The 23428-nt window shown below is 39.0% G+C and overlaps 1 protein-coding gene and 1 long non-coding RNA gene across 2 annotated transcripts; one reads left to right on the forward strand and one right to left on the reverse strand.

Moving 5' to 3' along the window:
* Positions 1 to 281: 281 nt before the first annotated feature.
* Positions 282 to 10923, reverse strand: LOC139131876 (uncharacterized). The gene is made up of 5 exons (XR_011552208.1): positions 10619 to 10923; positions 7178 to 7294; positions 5937 to 6176; positions 2899 to 3043; positions 282 to 2334 (listed from the first exon to the last, which is right to left on the reverse strand). It is a non-coding gene; the product is annotated as an uncharacterized lncRNA (long non-coding RNA).
* Positions 10924 to 17541: 6618 nt separating this feature from the next.
* LOC139131878 (P2X purinoceptor 7-like) lies at positions 17542 to 23425 on the forward strand. The gene is made up of 4 exons (XM_070698171.1): positions 17542 to 18339; positions 21977 to 22183; positions 22371 to 22619; positions 23055 to 23425. Exons 1-4 carry the CDS (start codon positions 18322 to 18324, stop codon positions 23316 to 23318), a joined length of 738 nt encoding a protein of 245 aa, XP_070554272.1. The 5' UTR covers positions 17542 to 18321; the 3' UTR covers positions 23319 to 23425.
* Positions 23426 to 23428: the final 3 nt, after the last annotated feature.

Below are 23428 nucleotides of genomic sequence, written 5' to 3' on the forward strand. Positions count from 1 at the left end.
TGATGGACGGAGGGAGAGATGGGCAATGACGTAAAATCAGCCCATTTGATAAGCTCCGCATTGCTGACAGCAGAGCTAAAAGGCTGACAAACAACAATACATATCCACTCATTAGATTAGCTCTGCTTTGCTGATAGTGAAGCTTAAAAGCAAATTCACCCCCAAAAATGCTAAAAGTTGACGGATGACCAACAACAACACACACCTACCAGGGTACACAAGATAGGCTCATTCACACTAACTGCAGAGCTAAAATAGAAAACAGTTTGATTCCCTGTCTGTTCTTTTGAAGTTATATCCATTAGAATACAAATAAACAAGTGATGATTACATATATAAATCTCTATTTTTCATAAGCTTGTCTGACTGCTAAAGGTGAATTTTGTTGAAATATTTTCACTTATTGCAACATACACCTTCGAGAAAATGGGACAGGCAACTGCTGTGGTTTCTTTGTGTAATCTTAGTAATATTAAATATATTAAGTTTATTTGCCAAGCGGTCCCCAACAACAATACTTGGTACTTAACATTGAATCTCATGAACGATCAAACTGATGTTCTGAATATGTACACTTTGCTCTGGCATAGCGCGTTGCGAGTAATGAGGGTCGATGATTGCAAGCAATAGTTTTTATCTCCAAAGCCAACTTCAGATGTAGTTTTGAGCTTTTTTTCTTGATAATGGAATGTGACTTGGTGTGCTGTATTCATAAGTTAGTCCCATTTGCAATAATCTGCAACATTCTCTGTATCCTTTTGTCCACAAGTTGACATTGCCTGAAATCCATATCGCACAAGCTTGAAGATATATCTCCTAGGGAGCCATCATTATTTACAGCCTGGGGCAGAGGAATGTGAAGGGGGTCACCCAAAATATTGAAAGCTATAAGGGGGGTTATTCAAAATGTTGAGAGAAAGAAGGGGGGGTTATTCAATTTTTGGTGCAAATGTATTGAAACACCTCTCAGATTGCCTACTTCACACATCAATTTCTACAAATTTTACTCAGTAAAATTACACATTGAAAATACCTCTTAGATTACACCAAACTGCACCAATGCACACTACAATTTCTCAAACTTTTCCATGCAAGGGAGGGGAGCAAGCCAAGCGGACACTTTCCCCATCAGCCCTGCATGTTCTTCAATCTGTACTTTCAAAGTCTACCCTGTCGGATATCCTAGTGAGGACCCTGTTATGATACCCATACATACAACAAAACTGTATGTGGTTGTATACTGGTTATAGTGTAACCTTTGACATCTATGTTTTGTTGTGACTTTGAATTTCATTTTGTTGTTTCACCTTGTTCAACCGTCATGAGATAACCAATGATTATCTCGCAGGGTACACAAGGATTTGAATGGTCTTTCCTCTTGCTGTATTTATGTAAATTGTAGAAATACATGTATTGAAATTTAACTTTTCAAAATTGAGTGTGGGGGTCAGTCAAAATTTCCATGTAAGGGAGGGGGGGTTACTCAAATTCATCATGGTTTGGGGGGTACTCAAAATTTAGAGTTTCCGACGAAATTCCTCCAACATCTCCTCTCCGACCTGTACTCCGTAAATAATGACAGCTCCCCATGAAATTTGGGCTCCAGTTGCTGTAATTTTTTGATGAATTTTTCACAATTTCTTTTGATATCAACTCCAGTTTTTTGTTCTTCTTCTGGAAGCTCATTGGGAAACAAAGTGTATCATACATGCGCACATTGCAATGTTATTGACAAGTATATGTAAATCTGGGTCCTGATTGACATGTACACCCTCTGGAGCAGAAAAAGAAGTTATAATGGAATGTTTATAAACAATCATCACAAGTGACAACTAGCTACAGGTCCGTGTTACTATACTACAGAGATCACCATGATACTGAGGGGAGGCATGAAATAATAATTGTCTTTTCTCAGTGCTCTGAAAGTTGAATTTTTCCTCTCTATGAGCTGGATATATAATTATATAATTATATATCCAGGTATATAATTATATACCTTCAACAGTTCTGTACTAGCTGTATCTGATGATGCTTAGTATTGAGGGTTTTGTCTGTTAAGTTGCCCACTCTTTATCTGTGGTAGGTGCTATGGTTTAGGAGCCTCTGATCCTAACATACACAAATCTGTGTGCTGAGCAGTGTAAGGTGCACGTCTCTCCACCATACTGACTAATAGGAAATCCTCTACCAAATGGAGGTGCAATCCCACTGTCTTCATCTTGAGACAACTGTCCCTGGTGGTTGGTTCCTTTCTTTGAATGGTAAAATGCTGCCTTATAGTCGGTTTTGGATTTATCCTGCTTCCTCTTCTGCGTGGATATACACACCTGTTCCCTAACATAGTAATAATAATAAACTCATGGAAGATAATCATGGACAAATCATGGAAGATAATAATTTCTCTTCACAAAAAGTTAGTTTATTTGTGTGTCACATATCCAAGAATTCTTGTGTAAAGGACCAATAAATTTATTTTTCTCTCCGCTATATGCATGTTTCTCTAACCTAGACATCTAAACCATACTTTTCCTTCTTGCTCATGTCATATGTAATACAATGTAGATTGGCAACAACCAATGTCCTGCACAGTTTAAGAATGAGGATTGCTGTCACATGCATGTTGTGTATATTTCAGGATGAATTAGTGTAAAACTGATGTACCTACATAGTTGCAGCTGGCAATGTCAATTAAAATACAGAAATGTATCACTAATATTTTTGTGAACCTGTGATTCTAAATAGTATTCTTGTAATTGTAAACATGCTAGACATGTGTATAGCTATAAAGACAACTAACATAAAACACTTTGTGCAAGTTACAAGATACCAGTTCCAGCACATCTTTGCAACAGCCACTTGTGTATATACTGTGGTGCAAGGACTAAAATGGAAATTTACCTGTTTTTTGATCATTTCCATTCATCTTTCGTAATAATGTCATGATCCAAGTCCAATCCCAAGCCCTCCACTTTGTCTTTAATGCTCTTTGTCAAGGTCAATGGTATTTCTCATCCTTGATATTGCGCAGCATGCACTGCTGATCCTGAATTGTAAACACATAGACTCGTGATTACTTATAACTCTTTAAATAACAATGATAACCGGAATGATTAAAATACATTTGGTGATGGGATGTACTACAATGAATTGCAAACACTCTGTATGTCCTTAACCCTAATGATGATAAGCATTAGACACATGTAAACATTCTAAATCACGTGTGCATACCAGATGTATTCTCTCATTGGAATATACTTCATCATAACAGTTTTATGGATCCTACGAATGAAGCTACATGTATTGAATGTCTAGTCATGTGCATTTATCATATCATCTGCATTTCACTAGGCAATTCATAGAGTGCCAAGTGCAAGGAATTTTTTTTAGCAAATTCAGCTAAATAAGAGAAAATAACTTTACCAAAAATGTGTAAGCAATGATTATCACAACAAAGTTACTGATTAAATAGTATGGTAGAGGTGTAATACATTTGATCTACTCAAGAGGGTATTTTAAAAAAAGGACTACAAATGTGTATGACAACAGCAGTGTTTCCGCTGCCATTCGCAAGAGCGTGAAATGGCAAATGAAATGTCTGCAGATTGGAAATATTTTTCAACTATCCTTCGCCAAACTGGTCTGTGCTATTTTTCAGGGGGCTGATCGAGAGGTGCAGTTAAAGCAGCACTTTTCAATCCCAGGTTCTCGCATTAGTGGAGTTCTCCTCCCAGTCAAACACTTGGCCAGTATGATGTTTGATTTCTATAACATTAATTACACAAACTGATCTCAACCTTTTATCACCTTTTGCTAATCCTGCAAACAGAGTTTATACAAGCGTTTGATTGACGGTCAGTTTAAATCGCCAACAGTCACAACAAACACTCGAATTTCCTAAAAAATTGTCTTCTAGTCGCGTTAGACTTTTAATATAACCACAGAGTCCGATCGGCAGCAACTTCACGCTGACCGCTTGGCAGTCTGTCTGCCTTCTTGTGGCCGGGGAAAACTAAAAAGTGGCATTTTCTGGAGCGTGTAACCTTGTGTTGACTGTTTGGTGTCCACTAACACAATGAACGCTGCTATAGCTTTGCGTCCTTTTAAAGGGAGGCTCCACCTTTAAAAGGCAGAGAGACTTTTCAACATCCCTGGCTGGTCATTCTTTCCTTGCTTTAGTGTGCAGTCTCAGAAAACTATTATAATCAGTAACTTATGAAGTTATATGCCATGCTTTCAGATGGCTGCATGCAATGACCTTGTTATTTTATGACAAGTGCTTTGTAAACAATGCTTTAACATAGTCAGGAAATACTGATTGCAGTATATTTTCAAAAACTAAGCAGACAACAGCAGCCAATGACAGCAAGGGTGGTGAATAAAATGAAACCAGTGTTTCAAAAACGTCACCGTAGGACACTACTGCAGCAAACTCAGAGACAGCTATTAATGAGCACAGTGTGGTAAACTGTCAATTGGATGACGTCCTGAGCCAAACTTCATGCAAATGTTATAACCTATGCAAATACAATGACCCAGGCCTATCAACAAAACAATTACTCAGCATCGCAGGTGACTCTGGACTATCCAGAATACACATACAGGTACCTGCTATGGAAGATGACCCAGGCCTATCCTGAATACAATACAGGTACACATTTTTGAAAATGACCTGGGCCTATCCTGAATACGATACAGGTACAGACTGTTTGTATTAATGATAGGCCTTAGTCATCTCCCATTTTGTATTCTATATAGGCCAGCTGATTCATCATACATGTACATACTGTGTGCATGTATGTGTATTGGCTTAGGCCATCCTCCATTGCATATATATGTGTATTGTGGATATATGTCTGTGCCATCTTCCATACCATGTGAATGCATTTGGATTGAGGATAGGCCCGGGTTATCTTCCATACTGTGTACATGTATTTGTGGATATAGGCTGGGGTCACCTCCTGCCATGATGTGTACACGTACTGAGTAACACTGTATTGTGGATAGGCATTGGTCATAATATTTGCATGAAGATATGCCCAGGATGTTGTCCTGTTGAATGTTTACCACGCTGAACAACAAGCAGCACACTGCGACATGCTAAGTCGTGTTCGAGTACAATTAAGCAAAAAAGATAATTGCACAGGTTGTCCACAGAGTTGCAGGGTAGTAGTAGTTACAAAAAAGAAAGTGTACCAGGAATAGTTTGTTGAATTTCCATGACTAGTGTTTTAATAAGAGAAGAGTCAGCTTTTTTTTCTGTAAGACATATAAAGTGGCCAGACAGGATATTTTAAAATACATGTATACACCCAGTTTGATTTTGAAACTATTAAGCATTTACTGCTTGGAGTACACCTTCTTTAAGTGAACAGTTGGTTTAATAATCAGACTCTGTGATTGGAGAACTGAAAGCACTTGATGATTGAGGCAGAAGCTATGGATCTTTCAAAGGAAACATCTTGAAGTTACCCTGTCAATGATGCAATACTTGTAATACATCTTGATACATTTACAAAAGTGCAAAATTAAGTCACATAAGTGTGTGGCACACAGGAAATAAAATTTGTTGTGAATGTTATTAAGAAAGCAGTTTGTTCCATAAAAAATAGTTGTTTATTTTCATTGCCACTAATTATCAGTCGGTCAGGATGAGTCCTACTTAAATTTTTAAATCACAAATGTCCAATGGACCTGGTAATGTATTACCTTGAATAGAAATGATTATTGGACCAGTTTAATGTCATCTTGCCACTGTAGCAACTGATAGGACCCACCTGAGTATATATATACAGCTGTCAGTTGGATAAAAATCATAAATGCAATTACATGTAATTTTGATGGCTATAGTTCTGGCTAATCAATTTTGGTCTCAATTAGCCAGAATGGTTTAAGGGAAAATTTACCCAGTGGAAACACTGAACAGTGTAAGTACAAACCTGTGCCACAGCAAGGACCCATTGTCTTAGGAAAATAAATATATTGATGAAAGATTCCCTCAATTCCACAGGTTTTTGCTCTGCATTGATGACAACACCATCATCTCTGTTCAGTGTTGGCTCTCTGCATAGCCACACACTGTGTATATGCTTTGCAATGGAGGATGGTATTGTCACTATGTTGCTTTTCACCTGGTTGTCATTGCCCAGTATGCACTGCCTCAGCAAGGGATCTTGAATCTGATTGGGTGAAAAGAAACATTAACTTGAATCATGCAATGTAAATATTATCTCCTGCAATTGCTGACATTAGTTTACATCAGTTCATTCTAAAACATGGCTTTTTATATGCAAGATAAGACAACTTGATTGTTTATGACTTCTGTAATTTTAATTAAACCTTCCATCACTGGTATAACTTTGCCCTAAACCCATTGTAATCACTGGTGATTGTGGACCTTTTTAAAGGAAACAGGTACATAATGTAGGTCAAGACGTGTATTCAAGCAAGTAGCAATATCTTTATATATTTATTTCAAAGAAAGACCAACAGGAACAAGTCACATTAACAGGCTCCATAAAATAAACATAATAATATGAATGCATGAAGTACAATAAACAATAAACAACAAACAACAAACTATATGAAACCATTAAAAATGTACAAATTTAAGCATGGCATTCTGACCAAGCATCTGAAACTTTGACAAGATAAAGTGTTGTCAAGGCAGGGTTGGAAATGCACGATTCATTTAAAGTAGCCATACATCTTTGAAGAGCCAAGTACCTAAAAACATCGAGTTTTATACTGCGAGTTCTTGTACATGTAGTTTACTTAGAAACATCAAAATTAATATGAAACATGATTGGGACAATCATACATATTATTCACATATTTGTATAAAAATATAAATAATCTCCAATGATAAAGAGGCTAAAGGTTAAAACGCTTGCAGAATTATCCATTATTATTTCAGCTGTAAGGATGCAATGTTTGAAACAGAAGAACTTCATGAATTTCATTTGCACTTGCTCTATTTGTCCTGTTGAATTTTTTGCCAAGGAGATCACACTACAGACGCATATTCTGAAATACTTACATGTATTAAAGTTACGTAGAGAGCATTGAGGGAGTTGATGTTGAAGAAAGTATTACAATTCCGCCAAATAAAACCGAGCATGTGAAAAGCTTAACTGATAACGAACGAGACATGTGCAGGAAATTGAAAATCAAATCTTACCTGATGAAGGATTTTGTCAAAGAGCAGTTATCAATCTTTTGATTCTTGTTCCTTCTAAGTTTCACATACATGTACCTCTGAGGCTTTACGACCAGGTTACGCGAGGTATACTAACAGCTGTAGGCAAATGTAAACGAATACAATGAATTAGAATCTTGCAGATAGTCCTATTTCTCACTGTCTGTACAATGGATACTCAACTTTCTAATCATAGAAGCTATGATATATGGGTCAAAAGATCAGTAAAATCATACACTCATTCATTATGTATTACCATGCTATAGACATCTCATTTAATTGGTGGAGCAGAACCATGTGACTGACCACAAATACACAGTATGTAATGGTTTGTTTTGATGTCCATGAATATAAATAATGCTGCTAACATTGTGACTTTTCATCAAAAATGTAAATTGTCAATTGTACAAAGATCATAATCAATCACAAAAACAAAATGAAGCACTTGTGGCCCAAGTTATACATTTTTTTAAAAATCTCCAGATTTGACAAATTTTTAGGGTGGCCATGACTGTGCATTGCTTATTACATGCCTTGATGTGAGTGCAAATCAATGAATTGATTTGAAAAGGAACATCCGGGGAGTTAGGGGGTCGGTGAACGATGTACTGACTGGTTTCCATGGTTACCAAGGCCAGTGAAGCCCTACAATGTTTTCGACATCTAAGTAGACCCTGAATGATAGATGTAAAATATACATGTGCACACTTCTATTTTGACCTTCGTTAAAATCCGTTTGATGCTGGTCAATAATGGTAAAACTGTTTGAAAATGTCCAGCATATAACTAAATGTCATACAGCATTTATAACCAGAGGCATGTAATAAAAATATTGTTGCCTGAATACATGGGTTTATGTGCCCTCGCAGCAGGAAACGATTTGCCATCCTGGTGTCTGGCAAATTGTCACCTGTTCTCTGGCACATAAACCCATGTATTCAGGCAATATTGCACAAGTTCTGGGGCTCCGTTGTCTTTCACATGGGAAATTTTTGTAAATCTTGATGATTTTCTAGGGTTTGTTGGTAATATCATGGAAATAACAGGCTCTGCCCCGACCATTAACGTTTATCTATAGGCTTTGGCAAGACTGAAAGCCAAAATAAGCTTGCTCGCTAAGCCTTGTAAATTCTTGACTTTCCTCTCGCCCTTGGCCATAAATGAATAATAATGGTCAGAGCATCACCCATTATTTCTATAACATTAATTACATTAATCATTAATTAATATTGTTAAAATATCTGTGATAAGGGCATTTATGTACAAGAAATTAAATTTGGAATTTCACCAAATGCACTACATGGATTATATGTGGCCTCTGTTCATTTACCTGCCAGCCTTTCCCTGAACCGGAAGTTTACAAGGTCCCGTTCGATTGATTTCCCTGAACGCTACATGTAAACAATAATTGTAGAGCGGACTTTCAGACCTTCAGAATGAAAATGATTATCAAATCTGTGACTCCATGAAAGTTAAATATGCAATAATTTGCAAAGTTAAATATTAACTATGCACACACCGGAGTTTTTATACACCAGTTTAGCATGGAGCCAGAAATGGTATTTGTTCCTAGCTCCATGAGTGTAGGTAAGGAAACTGTGAACACACACTCATGCTTACGATCCATGATACTGTACAGCATGTAAACCATTTTACTTGACAAAAATTTCGTCAGTGCATGCACTGTCCGAACATAAAGCATACGGGCTCGGCACAGCTGCTTCTGATCCCGTGAGAACAAGCTTGATCTCACCATGGAGGTAATCTCTCCTTCTACCTCCATGATCTCACAGTGTGACCTCTATCCGTATGATACCTCCTGGCCGCTGATGCCATATCGTTTTAATCAAACATCTCTGTACAGTACACTGAATCGCCAGCGTATGTAATGCAATTCAGCTCCCGTACGTATGTACGTGTACGTGTTCCACATATGAAAAAAATCTAAGACACGAACACGAAAAAAGAACGTGTGTGACTAAGCAAGTACACTACGTAGCCCTGCGTACAGGTCTGTATTCCCGGTCCGTTACGGCCTCCGCCACGCCTGAGACCTGTACGCACGGCGATACTTATACAGTGAATCATCAGGTTACCTCAGCTGACGAAAGGGGTAAAACCCCCAGCTCTGCGTGGCAGCAGGGCAATGTTTTACCGGCGTTATAAGGCGGGAGGCCGTATAACCCCGGTAAAACACAGTCCTGCCACGCACAGCTAATATACCCATGCCGTGAATAACCTGCGGTTTCGTGCAACGTTCACTCTTTCGATCCTCGGCGGTTCTAGCGTATCACAGGCGTACGGAATGTTTCCTAGATCGTCTTCGGATGGGAAGTGGACTGACACTGTACTGTGAGGCCGAAGGCCGAACCTCGTACTGTATAAGAATACAAGGTATGTCACGGAAAAATCGACCGGTGGCCCAAAACAAACGAAATAAAGCATCTACCTCAAAAAAATTACATCGACCGGTCGGAAATACCTTCAAACTTTCAAATCTTTACATGGGTTACAAAATTCTTTCAAATCTGCCACTTATGGGCGATAATTGACTGTCCGGCGAATACTCGCACTTGCATTGCCACTCCGCCATTTTGAATAGCTGTTTTACTCCCAAAAGCCTTTGCGAGTGGACGAGTGACCCCGTAAAGAGTTTGTTTACAAATGTCAGATGGCGGGATTTGAACATCACGCTGCCGAGGCAATGGTTTGCGTTGATTGCCTTGTTGCCAGATAGCTGAAGTTGTATTCACTGACAGTATGAAATTTACCTAACAGTTAACGGTTGAATTTAGCGGTTGTGGGGTCACGGGGTCACTCGTCCACTTGCAAAGGCTTTTGGGAGTAAAACAGCTATTCAAAATGGCGGAGTGGCAATGCAAGTGCGAGTATTCGCCGGACAGTCAATTATCGCCCATAACTGGCAGATTTGAAAGAATTCTGTAACCAGAGTCAAAGATTTGAAAGTTTGAAGGTATTTCCGACCGGTCGATGTAATTTTTTTGAGGTAGATGCTTTATTTCGTTTGTTTTTGGCCACCGGTCATTTTTCCGTGACATACCTTGTATTCTTATACAGTACGAGGTTCGGCCTTCGGCCTCACAGTACAGTGTCAGTCACTTCCCATCCGACGACGATCTAGGAAACATTCCGTACGCCTGTGTAGCGTATGACCATATGTTGACACAACTGTCCACACCACATATGATCGACTATACACCGAAATCAGTGCAATGAATATATCAAATTCAGTCAATTCGAGTATAATATGATCGAGCGTACCTCTGCGTGGCAGGGCTGTGAGTCAGTGTGTTCACCGTCCCTCCACCCACGAGGGACGGTGGTGTGTTGAACACACAGTCGACTCGTGGCACGCACGCACAGCTACTAACATATTTTAATTGGCAGTACAGAAGTACTTACGTGGGAGGATGGACTTCACAACTCGAGCAAATAAGTTATCATCAGAGCTGTTACCCTACAACGGTGAGACTTGGCTTGAGTACGATGTAGCCTATACGGCGCCGCGTTGAGTTAACTTTCGCCGAGGCCAAGGGTTTCATTCTGCATCCACAGTACCGGTCACCGCGCCGACCGTGTGCGGTCAGCGAAACATAGGTCCGCTTTACACATGTATATCCTTCCATGACAAGCAATCAAGTACGCCATTCTCAGCTTTATTTCGACAATACGTCAACGAAACTGAATGTTCAAATTTTACAGAATGCTTTATACAATACAAACCAACACTTCTAACACATTAAGCTTTTAATTGTAGTGTTAATTTAGCTTCGCTACACTTCGCGACACTTGTTCTCATTTGCATACAACTTTGTATATCGCTTCTTGCACTAGATGTGAAAGACACCTTTATCAGATAAAAATTATACAAAGTACTGTGAACATGACTTCAATTACTTTAGAAATAGCTGGTAAAATAGAAATGGGTCTGTAATTGGACATTTCTGTTAAACTACCATTGCCTTTGTAAATAGGAACAACGCGTGCATTTTTAATTAAGCAATAAAGCACACCCCCTCTTACAGGAAGGGAGCGTAGGGAGCGTCCTCGAGCGACGGATCTTTCAGTCTATTATCAAAGCGATGCAAATCAAACAACTGTCAAAATACACTCAGTGATCTCAATGACGAATATTTAGAGGTTATTTAAGCAATAAAGCATACCCAGCTATGGTATACCACGAGATTTTGACCAGTTCACGACATATATGCACGAGCGATAGCGAGTGCATAGGGCCTAGGGACTGATCAGTTTCTTCGGCCGGGGGGGGGGGGGGGGGGTGGATTATTTTTTGCCGACGTCAAAAAGTGGCTGACCCCCCCCCTATTCCAAATTTTTAAAACAGGGTGACCCCCCTATTCCAAATTTTTAAAACAGGGTGACCCCCCGCACGCGACAACTGTAATATGTAATAATATAATACTGTAATATATATATATATATATATATATATATATATATATATATATATATATATATATATATGATATATGTAATATATATATATATGTAATATATATATAATATATATATATATATTATATTTTACATACATTTATATTTTAACTGTCATTCTGTGTTTTAATGAAATTGTTGGCATGTCAGTTGTAAGATAGGAATTTCAAAGTGTCAATCTTAAAGTTTGAATACAGTACATTTTGAATGAGCTGTGAATGTATTTCACACTTTCTATGCTTAACCAGATGTCCTGAACTGTTGTAAAGAAATGGATGTCAATCATTAATATCAAACAGGAAAAAGCAGTAAATCAAAAACTTTGATGGGTGTTAAGACTTGCCAGCCATCCAATTAAATCTCCTGAGGAACCATAGAGAGGCATTTTAGCCAAATCTGATGTGTGCAGAGTCTGAGATGACCTTTTCTTGTAACATTGATATTTGTGCATGTTGCTTTCTCATACTGAATTCTCAAAGAGAGAACAGAAAAGTATCAGGAATTTGTCATGCTTTTCATATGAAATGCAGATTTCATAATCGTACACTTTCACTTAGCAAACATCAAGATATCTCTGGCATATATCTCTGATTTATTAAAGTATGGCGCCCGAAGGGCGCGGAGAAAAATATGAAACATCCTGATATCTCTGATATATGTCTTGTATATTAAAGCAATAAACTGGAAGGGTGTGCTGAAAAATGTCTGATATATTAAAGTAATGCACTCGAAGAGCATGCTGAAAAATATTGAACATACATATATCTCTGATATATGTATGACTGATATGTTAAAGTTGGGCATGCTGAAAAATATGTCCGATTATTAAAGTTACGCGCCCGAAGGGTGCGCCGAAAATGCAACTGGATGAAATTTGTGGCTGACACAATGCATTTTAGGCAATGATGAGCCTGTGTCGAAATTCAAAAACACTGACCCCCCTATTGGGCATTTCAAAAACATGGTGACCCCCCCTATCACCAAAGTCAAAAACAGGGTGAACCCCCCATGAATCCACCGCCCCCCCCCCCCAGGCCGAAGAAACTGACCAGTCCCCTATATGAAGTGAAATGGTCAAAATCGAGTGGTATACCGTCGCTGGATGTGATTTATTGCTAAAAAATCATAACAGTATCTTGAAATTCTGGCGTGGAACGTCATAAAAGGACTTTTCCTCAAGCTGAGAGCTAGTGCGCATGCCAGCCGTGGTATATCGCCAATATACCACGGTTCTATTCGCGTCTCGACCAATCAGATCGCTGTATTTGCACCATCAATATACTGGTATGATATAATACCCAATATCGCCTGTTCCTGTGTCGTATCAGCATGAGTGTCATTTGTGCTGCGTCAGACACGAGACGAAGTCGAGTGTCTGACGCAGCACAAATGACACACATGCTGATACGACACAAGGAACAGGCGATATTGGGTAATAACCGATTTATCATATACCCATGCCCATAATTTTAGGGAATTTGTATTAATAGAACGAAAAACCTTAAATTTTGAGGCTTTACTTTATTACGCCTTGCGCATAAATATCAGAATGTTTATGTTAGGGACGGACCATTAGATCTTGGGAGGGGGGTGGTCAAAAAACAGAAAAAAAAATTTTCAGAGCAGAAAGTTAGGAAAAAAAAATCTTCAAAGTAGTTTGCAAAAAAAAAAATAAATAAATAAGAAGACAAAGGCGTAAAAAAAATCTGCAAAAGTCTTTAAAATTTTGAATTTTTTTTAGATTTTACCGACAGTAAGCAACTTTCTGTATTTTTAATACATCCTCCCGGCACATTTTTAATTTTAATTTATACATTTAGAGTGACTGTATCCCTCATACTGGAAGTTGTGATTATCTTATCTTTTCAGGACTTTTGTATTCTGATCACTTGAAAATTATGAAGTTGTAGAGCCTGTTTTCTACTTGTTTCCTGCGTACAAACCAAGCAGGTACACTAGGTAAAACATTGAAACTATGGTATGGTTGTCAAGACAGAAAGTTGTATTTGCCTTTTAAGATCAAGGTAAACAGATGCAGGCCACATCAGTTTCATTTTTTCCACAGCATTTTATTACAATGATGAATGCAAGAATGGGTGAACAAGTAGAAACACGTCAATAATGATAAAACAACATATCAAGTCATTATGTATTATTTTGCTTTTAAAAGGCATTTTCAATTCTTTTTTCTCAAAAAACAGCCTCAAATAACAACAGCAACACATGTTTAACATTCAACAATACACTACGTAGAATGCCATCTATCCAACAAATCCCAACACAAAAACACATAAAAGGGTTGAACTTCGAAAGTTTCTCGATAGCAAATACTGAATAAATCTGCATGGTTAATCGTTTTTGTGTAGCAAATTTCAAAGAAATTGGACAAGCCCTTTCAGAGAATACAGATTTTTTTACCATGAATGGCATAAATTGCCCAAAAAGACAAATATTGAAATTTCAACACATCTATACACATCCAATCAATTTGGACATGCTGCTACAGAGAAATAGATGTTTTGATCAAAAAAGGGCAACAATTGCTCTAAAAACACAAATATGCAAATTTCACTATATTATTTAGCTTATTTTAGCTTCTCAGCTTGTCAAAATCAATTGTAAATCATGAGATATGCATGATGTTTGGTGGGGTGAATGTAGGCATTTCACCACGCAGTAGAAAGGGAAGCCAGGAAACCAAAATAGTCAATTTCAAAACTATACGAAGCTACTGAGGAGCAAGAAGACCATGTTTCAGAGGAAGATGTGTAATCCGAAAAAAATGCTCCCAAAGTGCCACCAAATAACACCATTTTTATCTCTATTTTTCAAAAGCTCCAACAGCAGGAGGGGGACACCCCCTCCTGACCACCCCCCGCAAAAATACTCCCCAAGTGCCACCAAATAACACCATTTTAATCTCTATTTTTCAAAAGCTCCAACGGCAGGAGGGGGACACCCCCTCCTGACCTCCCCCCGCAAAAATACTCCCCAAGTGCCACCAAATAACACCATTTTAATCTCTATTTTTCAAAAGCTCCAACAGCAGCAGGGGACACCCCTCTCCTGACCTCTTCCCAGTGACCGCTTGCGTGGCCGCTTGTGGTGCTTGGCACCACATGTTTGCCCTCTTTATCTTCAGACAGCGACGAACGAAAAAAAAATTATCAATCTGAAAATTTACTCTGAAAAAAAAAATTTGCACAGCTAATCTCAATTGGAAAAAAAAAATTTCAGAAATTTACAATAGTAAAAAAAAAATTTTCACAATTTCATTGTGACCACCCCCCCTCCCAAGATCTAATGGTCCATCCCTAAACAGCCTTTATTCATAAAGTATACGACGAAGATATCAACATCACGCGCGACATCGCTGCAAGTCGTCCATATCTCAATGTGTGTAGCCCTGCGTACAGATGGAGGCCGTATAACTAAACGCCAGGAACACACAGACCTGTTCGCAGGGCTAAATGAAACCCAAGAAGAAAGACACCGGGATACAAAACTCGTCATACAGAAGGAACATTTTAAGGTCCAAAATGTTTTTTACAACTGTAACCGATCAAAAACTGCTCAGCTTTAAATCTATCCTGATTTCGATCGTCGTACGGCACGGAGCTCGCGCGGAGAGGACGCCATTTTGTTAGTTTACCCTTAGAGTTGCCATGTCAACAGTCGTCGCGCGCGTGACATCGCTGTCACGCCACGCGCTCACTACCTGTTCGGTGGAGACCGTGCACAGTGCCGGCCCCGTGCGAACGGCAGAATGTTTGCTAGAACATGACCAAAAAAAAAAACCATGGGAAAAAATTTCAAGACTCAACGTGATATTTCCGTATTTTGCAACCAGAAATACCCGTGTTCCTCGAAGCCCTTCAAGTTTTTACGTCGGCGACATCGCTTCGCAGGCGGGGAGCGGCAGCATTTTGTTGTTTACGTTTGTTTACCAACAAACTGCTAATGTAGTTCGGGAAAACTCTAAAACTGATGACGTTCAAAGTGCATATCTCGACTTTTACAGTGAAATATCACGGCTGATATTTTACGGTGAACGTCACTAGGAGGGCTGACTTGCAGCAGTTTCGAAGGTGGTAGCTGGTTGGCCGATTCAAATTATATAATTTGCATATGTGCATAATTTACCTAGAAGCAGTAATGCATTGACGGTTGTGGGCTCTGTTCAACGTTGTCAATTAAACCACAGTAGTAAGAAATTGGAATAAAAGCTAAGTGTTCTTAACTATTTGTGCGTCTATTTTTTTTTAATGTAAATTTGGTATGCTTGTTCTACACTTGGTTTTTTGTTGTTTTTTTTTGAGGGATTATGTCGTTCACGACAGCTTGTTCATGCTTTAAACTTGCGTTCTTTTTCTGTTGATCATAGCTAGGCTTTTTCTGTGTTGAGCACTGTTGATTGTGTTGATCAGTGTTGATCACAGGCTTTTCTGTGTTGAGCACTGTTGATCATAGCTAGGCCGTTTCTGTGTTGAGCACTGTTGATCATAAGCTAGGCCTTTTCTGTGTTGAGCAGTGTTGATCAGCATGTTGATCAGTGTTGATCAAAGGCTTTTCTGTGTTGAGCACTGTTGATCGTGTTGATCACAGGCTTTTCTGTGTTGAGCACTGTTGATCACAGGCTTTTCTGTGTTGAGCACTGTTGATCATGTTGATCAGTGTTGATCACAGGCTTTTCTGTGTTGAGCACTGTTGATCACAATTAGGCTTTTTCTGTGTTGAGCAGTGTTGATCATGTTGATCAGTGTTGATCACAGGCTTTTCTGTGTTGAGCACTGTTGATCGTGTTGATCACAGGCTTTTCTGTGTTGAGCACTGTTGATCATAGCTAGGCTTTTTTCTGTGTTGAGCAGTGTTGATCATGTTGATCAGTGTTGATCACAGGCTTTTCTGTGTTGAGCACTGTTGATCATAGCTAGGCTTTTTCTGTGTTGAGCAGTGTTGATCATGTTGATCAGTGTTGATCACAGGCTTTTCTGTGTTGAGCACTGTTGATCACAGCTAGGCTTTTTCTGTGTTGATCATGTTGATCAGTGTTGATCACAGGCTTTTCTGTGTTGAGCAGTGTTGATCATAGCTAGGCTTTTTCTGTGTTGATCAGTGTTGATCATGTTGATCAGTGTTGATCACAGGCTTTTCTGTGTTGAGCAGTGTTGATCACAGCTAGGCTTTTTCTGTGTTGATCATGTTGATCAGTGTTGATCACAGGCTTTTCTGTGTTGAGCAGTGTTGATCATAGCTAGGCTTTTTCTGTGTTGATCAGTGTTGATCATGTTGATCAGTGTTGATCACAGGCTTTTCTGTGTTGAGCAGTGTTGATCGTGTTGATCACAGGCTTTTCTGTGTTGAGCACTGTTGATCACAGCTAGGCTTTTTTCTGTGTTGAGCAGTGTTGATCATGTTGATCAGTGTTGATCACAGGCTTTTCTGTGTTGAGCACTGTTGATCATGTTGATCAGTGTTGATCACAGGCTTTTCTGTGTTGAGCACTGTTGATCATGTTGATCAGTGTTGATCACAGGCTTTTCTGTGTTGAGCACTTTTGATCACAATTAGGCTTTTTCTGTGTTGAGCAGTGTTGATCATGTTGATCAGTGTTGATCACAGGCTTTTCTGTGTTGAGCACTGTTGATCGTGTTGATCACAGGCTTTTCTGTGTTGAGCACTGTTGATCATAGCTAGGCTTTTTTCTGTGTTGAGCAGTGTTGATCATGTTGATCAGTGTTGATCACAGGCTTTTCTGTGTTGAGCAGTGTTGATCATAGCTAGGCTTTTTCTGTGTTGAGCAGTGTTGATCATGTTGATCAGTGTTGATCACAGGCTTTTCTGTGTTGAGCAGTGTTGATCACAGGTAGGCTTTTTCTGTGTTGATCATGTTGATCATGACAGTGTTGATCACAGGCTTTTCTGTGTTGAGCAGTGTTGATCGTGTTGATCACAGGCTTTTCTGTGTTGAGCACTGTTGATCACAGCTAGGCTTTTTCTGTGTTGAGCAGTGTTGATCATGTTGATCAGTGTTGATCACAGGCTTTTCTGTGTTGAGCACTGTTGATCACAGTTAGGCTTATTGTGTGTTGAGCACTGTTGATCATAGCTAGGCTTTTTCTGTGTTGAGCAGTGTTGATCATGTTGATCAGTGTAGATCACAGGCTTTTCTGTGTTGAGCACTGTTGATCACAGCTAGGTTTTCAGGGCTTTTTCTGCTGTTTTGAGCACTGGAACTTTAGCATTAATTTTTCCCTGGCATATAGTCCTAATCTTCTCCAATATATTTTAAATCACCCCCATTAAGCCACATTACCTGCATTTACATTCATTTGTCTACTACTGGCGACGGATTCGTTGAATAAAGTTTTGGTATCTTCGCGGGATTTTGAAATCGGCCGTCAGTACGCCCAAATAATCACGTGATGCCGGTACAAACAAACCCACATGTGTACTGAACGCGTATGGAAACACACGTATCTCTGTGCGCGTTTGCGCACATGGCCTTGTTTGTACCGTGGTCGATTCGAATTCCGGGTTTGGCCTATGAATACAACGTCACGCAGCGATATTTTAAACGAGAACGGGAACTTGGCGTGTGACTTACAAATGGGCCGAGTGAACTTCTCGTGAACTCATATCACCATACAATGGACTCGACGGAAGACGTAAGTAATACATATGTATATATTTTTTTCAAAACAAGTGCACGTGTCTGGCAAATTCAACATGTTCATGTTCGAATGCAGAATTTTCTCACTCATCAGGTATTTACTTTGACCGTCATTTCTATCGAGAAAACACATCCAGCAACTTTTAGCGAATTAGAAACCTTTGTAGCACGCCTGAAATAATATGCCGATAATGGCCTGAATCCAGGATTTGAGTTGTAAGAATCGCAAAACACTCGCAGAATTGTGATTTTTCGATAAACGGCTATGATTTCTCGACGACATATGTGCAAAGTTTTCCGCTGCCGCCTGTGTTTGTAAGCTTATGCGTTGTTGCTTACGGCAAAGTAGTTACGTTGCAGTCGAGTCTACATGAACGTGAATACTTTCCCCGATACTTTCACATCAGCGATATCCAGCATTGTATTATTCGGGGCTACGACGAAAGGACGGATCTGTCTTATTGCAAAAACAAAAATAGCGCCAATGGCACTTGATCACAACTGGCACATTGTGAAACTACTCATAATTAATGAGGTACAATATGTGGCGTCATGCGGTGTCCCATCATACCATATATGAAGGGTGGAGCACTTGTGGTTACTGAGTTATGGACAAATATGTATATTTCAGGTCAAATGTCACTGAGGTCATGTGACATTTTGTCAAAAAAATTGAATTGCTAAGTCATCCCTATATACTAAAAATCAGACCTAGCTCTATTGGCTCGCTCAAAATTAGATATGCACATAATTAATGAGGTACAATATGTGGCGTCATAAGGTGTCCCATCATACCATATATGAAGGGTGTAGCACTTGTGGTTACTGAGTTATGGACAAATATGTATATTTGAGGTCAAAGGTCACTGAGGTCACGGGAGATTTTGTCAAAATATTTTATATATCTGCGTGAACGGAGGGACATGACCCAATCTATAAGGCCCTGGACTTCATCCATGGGGACTAAAAACTGTGTCACTGAATCCTTTTTGCAATATGAATATGATGACAAACTAAATTTTTATTTTACTTGGCCTTATACATGGGATTCTATAGACAGCTGACTTATACATGGTAGTCTATGGTGGTGTAAACTAAAAAGTCCTCTAACATGGCCAATTCGACGTGCATCTGTATGGGGTAGGGTACTATCCTTGTGCAAAGTTTGAAAGAAATTGACCAGGGCATGTCTGAGATATCTGCGTGAACAGACGGACGGATGCACACACGGACGCAGGCACGCACACACGGACATGACCAACCTATAAGTCCCCCCGGACGGTGTCCGTGGAGACTAATTAGACAGACCACGAAGTCAATGAGCAACATACAGCTGAAAGACTATTTTTCACATTGCGATTTTAAGCCCATTTTTATGAGGAAAGGGACATGTATATGTATATGGAGAAAACAGCAGAAGACATATTTGTAAATTGTTTGTTAAGTGACAATCATATATGCATCTCTTGAAATTTTGTGGTTATAAGGTATAACAGTAGTGTAAGAATAATGAGGTTAGAATAAGTTAGTAAAGCTGCGTTGACAGTAATTAAGATTACAAAATTTATACACTAAGCTGAGGAAATCTGAATGAAATAAATGTTGAAAAGTAGCAAAGTCATGGTCATCTTTTGTCTAATACCTTGTGTAAGTTCATGAACTTTACATAAATCTTGCTATAGATTTGTTGCTAATGGGCAATAACTGTGTTTCAGATCATTTGAGAGCAATCCATCCATGACAGGTTTAAATTGTAGAATACTTCTATTTAAAGGAGAGAAACTTCTCAAATAATTTTTTTCCCTGTAATTTCCTGTGAGAACACATGGACATGCGTAGGACTCTATGCTGGTGCTACCTTGCAACTTGTCATGGCATTGTCTAACCTGTTCACCCCAATTTCCTGTAGACAGGTCCACACTCACCATTGATAACGATGGGTTTGGGCCATACCATGGTAGTGAAAGACTGTAACATGTGAGGTCATGGATACTTAATCTCAGGAATGTCAAAGTCTGTATATTGACTCAAGGATGTTTACATAACAAATGCTTAGGGTCATCTCAAAAGTGAGAATCTAAACTATGAAATATGTTTTTTTTATTGCTTTTGATACCCAAAAGAGCATAGAAATCTCTTATACTTTGAATCAGCCATCCTGCATATTTCTAACATTCATCAAAACCTCATTTCTGTTCCACAACTCATAAAACAGTCCACAATGCAGGATTGGTGTACATTCCAAAACTACATATATGAAAGACCCCTAAAATCAATTAGTTAAAAAGGGGGGTTAGAATTTCCCAAAACTATATAACCTCCGCTCCGTTTGGCTCAATTTTTCGGAATTGGAACCTTGGAACCAGTCTATGTATCGGTACCAAATATCAACGCAGTCTGTTCAGCAGTTTTTTACTTTTTGTCGTTTACGGAAATGGACGACATCAAACACCGGTTGAAACCACCTCTATATCACAACTTCCAGTTGTGATAAAAATCGCTTGCAGTGCAGTGCAAGCCTCACTTTACAGCCGTAGATTTTGGGCGCGACGTTACTCCATGGCCGGGCTGTCTGATGAGTGATGACCGGCTGCGGCCGGAAGTTCATGTTGACCACACGGGCTGATCTTGTTTTCTCAGACTATATAATCATAGCCTATCCATCTTGCTTATTTTCGAACCGATGACCGTAGAGGATAAAAGAATTTACATTCACGCTAAACAAACTGGATTTACAATGATCAAACTTGCATTTTTACCTTTACGGATTGAGTTGACCCTCAAAGAGTCCAAGCATTTGATCGTGGGTTTATAGTGCGTATCCCATGAGCGTTTTTCTCTGATCTCGGGCGCAGCGTAGCCCAACATGGAAAACATAAACACGATTTCTATTATTTGAATATAACGTTATTTTTTGATAGAATTTTAACAAAGATACGTTAGGAAAGAGGGAGAATCTGCAAGACAACGCTAGTTTGTTTGGACTGTAAAAGCTACAATAATGCAGAACCAGCAGTGAGCCACTATGCAGCGCACACAAAAAATGTTTGTGGCAGCACTATGGTCTTTGGCTAAATAGAAACCGACTGACAGATAAAATACTTTAGAAAATAGGAGTGCAGTCAATACAAGATGTGAATAAACTATAACACAAAGAAAGATAAACAATCATGCATAACTATAAACTTACATAAATAAAAAACCCTAGAAATAAAGGCCTATGCACATGGGAAGTCGATTAAAAATAAAATGAACAGCAATGAAATCATGAAAGTGAAGAGCAAACTATATGGACGCTGAAAATGGCATAGCAGAGTAATTGAAAGAAAGGAGTATCCAAGTTGATTCTAATGTAACGCTTTGAAATGCTCCGGCATACATATCATTTAGTGTTCAGATTTATTTTGCTTGTTTTTTTCACGGTGTATGTGTACATGTGTTTCTACATATTTCATTGTCTTGTTTTTGTACCCATTTTTCAGCCAAAGGTCCCTACGAATACAAATTTCATAATCTGACTGCTAGACCTTTCATAGTCTTCATAATGATTTGCTCTTGGGAGATGGATTGTATCTTTAGCATGGAATGTCTGTTTCATTGGTTTTGACATGTTTGCTAACATTTTCACATAGACATCACCGCCACCTTCATCCGATGACAGCCAAGAGCACATCGATGTTTCAAGCACAGTTAGAGGCAGGGGCAGAGGCAGGGGTAGAGGCAGAGGTCGTGCAAGAGGAAGAGGTAGAGGAAGGGGCAGACACACTACCACAGAAGCCAGACCAACATCAAGTAATGAGGCCTTACTCAATATAGAACAGAGGAAGGTAACGTTACGGGTAAGCCATTTATCACATATGTGTGTGAATATTGCCTTTTTCTTTATCTTCAGACCCAAAGGGTCCACATTAGTGCTGGTACAGCTATTTTACTATCATGGTGTGTGCTCTTATGCTCAGTCACAATGATGTCTTTATAAACTTGGTGCACAGACATGCATGTAAAAAATTTGTCATTTTCTTTCAGGCCATGATAGAACAAATGAACGACACAGAAAAAAATGACCAACTGCTAAAGATTATTGAGAACCAACCAAGTCTTGTGTTTAACTTGGCAGTACCGCAACCACAACAACCTGGAGTGGGCGGATACCATCAGTCAGAATCATCTTCCAAACCAGATTGGTGTGTTTGCACATTATATAGGGAAATGCCCACACAACCAGAGAGAAAGTGCTGTGATAGACCTCATGAATTCTGTATGTCACAATCACTGGTGAGTAGTTAACTTGTAAGCTTTGAAACTGTGCTACTCATGCTTCTGAAAACTGAAAGCAATCCAGCAAGTTAGTCCTGATTCACTGACTTTGGGATTATTATAAGTATCAACATGCAGTACAGGTAGCTGCACTGACTCTGTACTCAGTGAAGTCATCGTATTATTTAAGACAATGCACAAAATCTGCAAGAATCATCAGTCTGTAATTTGATAATAATTTTGATAACAATTAACTTCCATGTGTCATGTTCACTCAAAGTTCCACAAAAGTTCCACATTAAAAGTCACCAAATCATGAAAATAACTAAACTCAAGTTAACACTGATTTATCATAGGATACATTGATCTAGACCAAACAGACGTAGGATCAATGGAATCAATTTTTTCCAAAACTCTAGATTACCTCTAACATTGTCTTTCTTTATCTTTTAGGATTTGAGAATCTTCTGCTTAAACGAAGGGGTCCTGGCAATAGCTAGGGCTTACCGAAGGGATGTTTTGGCATTGAACGAGGATGCAGACCTGAATAAGTGTAACAGACATGCTGCGTATAGGCAGTTTATTCTGTGGCAGTATGGAAGATTGGGTGCTGGAGACAGAAGGGTCATTCCTAGTTGTTGTGTGTGGGCCATCCGTGATAAGTTCCCAGACAGATTTGGACAATACACAGGATTTAATCCTGGGAGATTGGCCTAAGTTTAATCGGTTGTTACATTTGATGTTATTCTGTCAGTGATTATGTTGTACAGTTAAACATGTTGACTTTTCCTTTGATGTTTCGTTATAAAATGAATAATCTGTTGAAA

This window comes from Ptychodera flava, chromosome 4 (assembly GCF_041260155.1).
Source record: "Ptychodera flava strain L36383 chromosome 4, AS_Pfla_20210202, whole genome shotgun sequence".
Taxonomy (NCBI): domain Eukaryota; kingdom Metazoa; phylum Hemichordata; class Enteropneusta; family Ptychoderidae; genus Ptychodera; species Ptychodera flava.

Excerpts from the sequence above, each read along its gene's own strand:
- LOC139131878 (XM_070698171.1), top strand. Across the intron at positions 22,184-22,370 it reads AGAGGAAGGTAACGTTACGG|GCCATGATAGAACAAATGAA; the intron begins GTAAGCCATTTA and ends ATTTTCTTTCAG. Across the intron at positions 22,620-23,054 it reads TCTGTATGTCACAATCACTG|GATTTGAGAATCTTCTGCTT; the intron begins GTGAGTAGTTAA and ends TTTATCTTTTAG.